Source organism: Lathyrus oleraceus, chromosome 7, assembly GCF_024323335.1.
Source record: "Lathyrus oleraceus cultivar Zhongwan6 chromosome 7, CAAS_Psat_ZW6_1.0, whole genome shotgun sequence".
Classification (NCBI taxonomy): Eukaryota; Viridiplantae; Streptophyta; class Magnoliopsida; order Fabales; family Fabaceae; genus Lathyrus; species Lathyrus oleraceus.
The window spans coordinates 290,217,368-290,224,603 of record NC_066585.1 but is presented as its reverse complement, the minus strand read 5'-3'; the positions used below and the strand labels follow the sequence as shown (position 1 = coordinate 290,224,603).

At 34.9% G+C, this 7,236-nt stretch overlaps 1 protein-coding gene and 1 non-coding gene across 4 annotated transcripts; one reads left to right on the top strand and one right to left on the bottom strand.

Annotated features, from left to right (window-relative positions):
- Nucleotides 1–804: 804 nt before the first annotated feature.
- On the bottom strand, nt 805–4,759 carry LOC127105202 (transcription termination factor MTERF2, chloroplastic). 3 transcript variants are annotated; one of them, XR_007794923.1, is made up of 7 exons: nt 4,043–4,759; nt 3,478–3,886; nt 3,092–3,307; nt 2,829–2,936; nt 2,396–2,670; nt 1,681–2,277; nt 805–1,318 (listed from the first exon to the last, which is right to left on the bottom strand). XR_007794923.1 is itself a non-coding variant. In XM_051042366.1 (6 exons), exons 1-6 carry the CDS (start codon nt 4,675–4,677, stop codon nt 2,046–2,048), a joined length of 1,875 nt encoding a protein of 624 aa, XP_050898323.1. In that variant the 5' UTR covers nt 4,678–4,759; the 3' UTR covers nt 1,482–2,045. The 3 variants fall into 3 exon arrangements, 1 of the variants encoding a protein (XP_050898323.1); XR_007794924.1 differs by having other exon boundaries at nt 805–1,170; XM_051042366.1 differs by lacking the exon at nt 805–1,318 and having other exon boundaries at nt 1,482–2,277.
- Nucleotides 4,760–4,829: 70 nt separating this feature from the next.
- On the top strand, nt 4,830–4,901 carry TRNAQ-CUG (transfer RNA glutamine (anticodon CUG)). Its single transcript has one exon. It is a non-coding gene; the product is annotated as a tRNA-Gln (tRNA).
- The last annotated feature ends 2,335 nt before the right edge of the window (nt 4,902–7,236 follow it).

Sequence of the window (7,236 nt, the reverse complement as noted above, 5' to 3'; positions counted from 1 at the left end):
AGAACTGACCCAGCATTGTCTGGGTGGATGAAGAAAGACGGTCAATGACAACATTCTAGCTACGAGTCAATACCTAACTAGTCATCGGAGATACAACTAAAAAGATTAAAGAGAATCGAAAGTCAATTTCATAGACGACACCACTATTATGCAATAGAACAAAATACAATTGACCCGGTGATACCACTATTATGCAATAGAACAAAATACAATTGGTCCGGTGATGAAGACCACTGTGAAATGAATAGTAATAGTGTATGACTTAGAATTACATTTATATAGGAGAGATCATTGTAACCTTCTCTAAATTGTCCGATGTGAAGCGCGAATGACTTTCGAACAATGATCCAGATGCTCACAGTGAAGGGAACGTGTTCTCGCCTGCGTTATGTGGATTGAGCTGGTCTTGTGAGTAGTAAGTACCACAAATTTCTGGCAATGATGAACTTATGTGGATTGAGATGGTGTTGTGAGCCTTCTCGAAATCATTCTAATTACTTTTTCTTACTCTTTAAATTGAATATATTATTAGTTTTAATGCTTTTTTTAACTATTTTATCAGAGTATAGACATCTCTTTTATTTATTTATTTAATAGAAAAAATCTCTCATGTTTAGTTTTTTAAAAGATAAATCAATGGAGTGACTCATCAATTAGCTAGGAATTAGGAAACCATAGAGGTCGTTTTCAATTATTTCTTGATGTTCAATAGTATGTAAATACCTGCTTCTGTCATTATATAAAAAATTATAAGTATATCGTTATACCTCGAGTGACAGACTTTTAAATGCTAAAAGTAATGCGAGCCATTGAACTAGAGGATGAATACAAAATGTCACAGAAGAATAATCCTTTTACTAATGCGACTTGCCTCATAAAAATATTACACACTGGAATAATCCAGAACTGATTGAAAAAACATAATCCTAGATAGCCATGTTATTTATAGATTAAAATGATTAAATGATTAATCTGTAACATATCTTAACAAACTATCTTAAGTCAACAAAGGTTTATGATGCTTTGAGAATGAAGGTTTCTTGGAATGGCGCGACCATAGTCTTCCGCAAATATAATTTCACTAGCATAGAACATTGTTCACCTTATAAAAAGCAGCGGATCGATGAACTTTGTGTACTCAGAGTAGCAATACTGCTGTTCACAGATATCCTGAGCAAGATATATTTAAAAGAGTTTCATATATAAATTTGAGTGTTGATCTTTCTGGAGATAGGTTGAGTTTGATGTTCAACCAGTATATAGAACTCGAGCCAAGAATGTTAATCACAATTATTTGTCAGTCAAAGTTCCTATGTTCCTATCAGGAAAAAAAACAAGTCTTAAATATCATGAAAAAAGATGAGCAGGAATTGAATTAGGATTTGTTTGGAACGGATACACGGCTTAATTAAGTGCTTACAACATAAACATTTATCATACAAGTGTTTATAGTTAAGCGGTTTCTATAACAAACGACAAAATAAACTCAAATTATTTTCATATAAACTATAAATTGTTTTCATACTATCTTAGATAGCTTATGGACATGTCATAAACTTTTTCCATGTATGTCAGTACAGTAGATAAATTCCCGGCTATCAGTGAAAGCAAAGTCCTTTGAAAAAAATAAACATGATAACAAGTACAACATGTACATTTAAGTGTGTTAAGAGCATATACCTTAAACATCTCTGACATTGCAAGAAGTACACAGGGGTTCTCCACAATTCTGTTCATTGGCACACTTCACAGTGGCATGTTTCATTGGCACATTCTGCAGCAATTCTATTTTCACAAGTGTTGCAGTGGATGACAAATTGCAAGCTTTTTTTTTTAACCATGACAGAGCGCTCCTTTACTCCGATGTTTCTCCAGCACTATACCAGCTGTTACATAGTCATTTAGCACCCCGTGTTTGAGAAAAATAATCACGATTTTATGATAATTACTAGTCTGACCGATGAAGTTAATAAGACAAAGCTACTACATTGCTTTACTTCTCGAAACTTAATCACTTTTGTTTCCCACAGAGCCATCAGTTTTGCTTAAGTCTGGGGTGCAGTAATATCCCCAGTAACAAGAGATTGGGAATGCGGAGTATCCCCCTTCATGACAGTAGATTGGAACTTGTGGCGTTTTCGAATCATATTGTTGACCATTTTGTTAAACTCTTCATCAGTACAAGCTAACATGCATTTTAGTTTGACATTTATCTGATTCTCCACCAGAACCTTGTGTCTTGGGATTATTCGACCCTCGAGAGAATAGCTGAAAAACCTGATAACAACAAGGGAATTGGACAATTGAAGTTGGCAACACAATGGATTAAAAACATTAAAAATTAAACAAGGTTTGTACCAACTGTGCATCTATGGTAAAAATATCACTGTGATACCTCGGAAATTCAATTAGATCTTGCAAAGTTCGGACCATGGTTTTCCGCAAATACGTATACTTAGGACGAAGAACATCTATATTGTATCTCAGCAGCATTTGGAAATCAGCGACCATTTCACCCAGTTGCCGAAGACGAATGCCAAGAGACAAATAATATTTTACATTTACTTCGAGCTTATGTACTATGCTGCATCCCAAGAGCTCAGGTCCAAGAGCTACAACCTTTCCAATAGATTCTTCAGTGACTCCAGCCTTGGTCATCAAGAATATGACCTTAACAACATGCAAATTCAGCACATGAGTCAATTGAGGCCTCTGGATCAGCCAGTAAATTAAAATATAATTATAGTGATAAACTATTGTAGTGGTGAGGCTTCGGAAAAATAACTTCATGGTAACAAAATTTGTAGCGGCAAAGGAAAGGGACATACCACAGGCCTAATCTTTTTGTAAAGGCTGTAAGTGAGTAGAGTAGGAAATTTTACAAGCATGTTAGCAATCCCGTCGTTTCGAACCCCTAGGTCCTGAAAAAACTTTACCTTCATGACAAAATATACAACAAAATTGTCAGTAATATCATCACGAAACAAGACAAAAACCATTGCAAATTTTATTTCTGAATCTATTAGATATCAGTATTAACAACACAAACCTCAACTTAGAAGAGTAACTAATAAAAATATTTTTTGCATACCTTTGGCACAATAGTTATCTCCAAGTCAAAACAAAAGACCATTGGTTTAATGATAAGCATTCTCTTCATCCCATCTCGAGTAATCCCATAATAGTACAGATACTTAACAAGAGGTTTCCATCGTTCTTCAATGCTGCACGCCATCAACTGTGGCCTAAATGCAAGCAACTTACCGACATCCTTATTATCAAGCCCGAATTCTTTCAAGTAATCAACCTGAAAATTACAGTTGTGGAATCATACTTTATCCTTTATCTGTATATCAGAAGCAATTACCAACACACATGCTACTAAAGCTGAACAAACTATCAAAACATTAGAGAAGAACACAAAGCTATATTAGAATGTGACTTTGACCCTATAAAGTTTGTTAAAAATTAATCTACCTTTCGGTTCATTTCTTCAATTGTATAGTAACCAAGTGCTTTAGGAAAATCGAAAACCATTGTGCCAAAATCCTTCTCATCTAAACCCATATCCAGATAGAACTGCACACGAATCTTCACTTCTTCCAAGCTGTAAGATAACAACTTCGGACACCGACTCACAACATAACCCATCCATTCCCTCCTTACACCATTGGATTCTAAACACTCAACAATCTCATCAAGCTCCCGATCACTCCGCAGCAAAACATTATCTCCACCCTTCAACATTGCATCCCCAATAAAGTCTCCCTTAACATGCACCGACTTCAACCACTCAATACGGTTCCTAATGGACTCAAGTTTCCCCCTTGACATCAAAACGAGCTTAGCTATCTGAGGATACGATAGAGAATTATGTTTCAACCATCTATAGAAATGAAGAAAAAACACAATCAGAATACAAACACTTATGAAGAAAAACTAACAATAACACACACAGCAAATTGGTTTGTTTCATTTTCACAGGAACAATAAATCAAACAGCTTATCAGCAACTTGAAAACAGTAAAAACTAACAACATACCTAATAAGTTGTACAACTTGGGAATCTTCAATAACAGTTTTGGCGCGTAAATTGAAAGTAGAGTGAGAATATTGAGGCAATCTTTTCAAGTTAGCAGCTTCAATCATAACATAATCAACAAAACCACCCAACTTAGAAACCAAATTGTCTGTATAAGTAATTCCAAATTTACCCTTTCTCATTTGTTCTTTGAAAACCTCTTCCGTAACCTTCCTACGAATTTCAAGAGCTTTCATGATTAAGACCTCTTCTTCTTCATCACGCGATCTAAAAAGCGTACGAAGAGGAGGAAGAGAAGAACCCACATCAGAGTCACTAGGGGATTGAGCATAAATTGAACCAGGAAATTGTGGGGTTCTTTTCCTCACTAAGGAAAGTTCTAAAAGCTTCACTTTTTCTTCATGCGGTATTGGGTCTTGTAGCTCAGTGGGTGAAGAGTGATGATTGTCGCTGTTTTTGTGTGAAAGGTGGTGGATGAGAAATGAAGTGGATTTTGAATTGTGTCTTCTGGGAATGGGTTGGTTTTGTTCGTTTGGGGTTTGGCAATTGATGATAATGTTGGATTTCGAATTCTTGACGGAATGGATGGAAGAAGAAGGAAGGTAAAGAGTGTGGTTTTGACATGAAAGAAGCATTTTCTTGAAGTGAAAATGGTGATAGGAATTAACAATGGATAAGAGTTAACAGATGCCACAGTTCTGGTTACGTTTACGAAGAAGAGGAACTATATTTACAAAGATAAATATTTATTGTTAAATAAATAATATTGAAGAATTGACAGCATCAAGGTCCCATGGTCTAGCGGTTAGGACATCAGACTCTGAATCTGGTAACCCGAGTTCAATTCTCGGTGGGACCTTTTAATATTTTTATGGTTTTATTCATTCAAAACAAAGAGAGAATATTTATTTGAAAAGTATTAAGTCTCAATTTTAGTTTTAATAATTCTCTTATTTACGTCAAATCAAATTAAAGATTGTTTAAAAAGAATGAAATTGTCATTAAAATTTATTTGAATATAAAAATTGATCTTTAATACTAAATTTCAAATTTATGTGTCAATATACACAAAAAGGAATATATATTAGCATTGTACAATATCCTTTAAAACAAAAAATATTTTATTTTTTATTAATTGTGTAGAACTATTTTATCATTTTAAAAATATTTCATTTTTTATTAAATGAAACAAAAATTAAAAAAAAAGTATTTAATAAGTTTTTTATCATTATTACAACGACTTCTCCTTTTTTTTTTCTTTCTTAGAATACTCATGTTGTTGTCTTAGGCAAAACTATGGATGTATGTTTCATTTTTAGATTTTGTGGCAATTTTTGAAAAATAGATTTTTTTTAAAGATTTCTTAAGTTAACATCCTTTGGACTATTTGTGTTTCTCTTACTTATATTATTAGGCTTTGGCTTTAAGAGTATACGAGAGATTCCCGTAACTCAATCATAAATCTTTGGATTATGATTTACAACTTAAACAAGATTAGTGGTTGCAAAGAGATTTTAAGAAGATATTACATTTTATCATAGGATAATTGTCTTAAATGATGGATGTGTGTGGTGTCATGAACATCGACACAATTGCAGAGCTTTTTACTAAAATGAGAAGTACCCATTATGGTGGATATTTTCGTAAAAATTTGAATATATATCGATGTGCATTGGAGATAATTTTTCTCATTTTCCGATTGAGATTTAACTTATGCGTGACTCACATCACAAACCCACATTAGTTAATAGTAGAAAAACAGTAAGTAAAATAAGAAGAAGATTATCCGTTTGGTCCAATAGATTTCTGTCAATTGGCAGTAGAATGGTGTTGTTGAATTCGGTGTTAGCCAATATTCCAATTTTCTTCTTCTCGTTTAATAAAGCTCCTAATGTGATTACTAATGAAATTATCATGCTGCAAAAAGTTTTCTTGTGGGGTTGGATCGGAAGATAAGAAGAAGATAAATTGTGTTAGCCAATATGTCAGCCAAAGAAGGAGGGGGGTTTTGGTGTTAAGCATTGCGGTAGATTCCATTTAGCTTTGTTGACTAAGTGGAAGTGGCGTATTTTGAACGAGAGTAATTCTGTTTGATATGAGTTTCTTTGTTTAAGGTATGAAGATATAGCGTCTTTAATGTTAGACGATCTTGTTTTTAATGCTCGTACTAAAATTTCGCTTTATGGAAGGATTTGTGTTTGGTTGGTAAGGTGGAGGAGGAGAATCAGGAAAACTGGTTTGTTTCGTCAATTTCCTGCAGGATTGGAAAGGGGAATTTAATAGATTTTTGATCGCATCATTGGTTGGGTTCGGAGCTGCTCCGCAAATTGTTTCCTTCTTTATTCATGGTTTCTGAGCATAATAGATTCAAGGTGGGGGACTATGACATTTGGTTGTTCGGTAGGTGGGTTTGGGATGTTGGCATAAGGGAGGATTTGCTTTCAGAAGAGGATTATGTATTGTTGTCCCAACTTTATTCGTTACTACAGGATGTTCAGATTGACCCATGGCAGGATGATCGATTTATTTGGTGGAGAAGTATTGGTGGGTTCTCGGTTAGCTTCAATTATTGCAGGTTGTTAGCTGTAGAGTTGAGTGAGTCTGTTCTGGAGGCGGAGAAGTTACGACTTTTGGAGTATTTATGGAAGACCAATGCTCCTAGTAAGGCGCTCATTTTTGGTTGGCAAATGGTTCTGAGAAGGCTGTCGTTGAGGGAGGAATTAGCGAAGCGACACATTATTGTTGGAACTCATAGTATAGTATGTCCCTTTTGCTTTTTGCTTAAGGAAAGCTTGGATCATATTTTCTTGATTTGTCCTTTATCGAATCGTATTTGGGTTGAAGCGTGTGGATGGATAAGTGCGGGGGCGCCGTCGTGTTCTGCCTCTTTAGCAAATTCTTTTATGGCCTTTATTGATGTTGTAGGGACTACTCCCAGGAGGAGGACGTTATGGTTTTTTGGTTTGTTTATTTGTTGGGTTATTTGGTCTTGCGGGAATACCATTATTTTCAAGGGAGGTATTTTAAACAAGATGGATGTGTTGGGTATGATTAAGTTTATCTCTTGGGAGTTGTTCTTGGCTTGTAATCATTGCAGGAATTCTTGCTCGTGGGATGTTTGGCGTGTCATCCTGACTTCCTTTTTCTTGTAATTTGTTTTTGGCCGTTCTTGTGTTTTGTGGTTTTCTTTTTGG

Bases quoted from the DNA above. Each gene is read 5' to 3' on its own strand.
- LOC127105202 (XM_051042366.1), bottom strand. From the start codon at position 4,677: ATGCTTCTTTCATGTCAAAACCACACTCTTTACCTTCCTTCTTCTTCC. The intron at 3,308-3,477 runs GTAGATTAATTT...TGTAATTTTCAG, and splicing joins TTGAAGAAATGAACCGAAAG to GTTGATTACTTGAAAGAATT. The intron at 2,671-2,828 runs GTATGTCCCTTT...CATGTTGTTAAG, and splicing joins ACAAAAAGATTAGGCCTGTG to GTCATATTCTTGATGACCAA.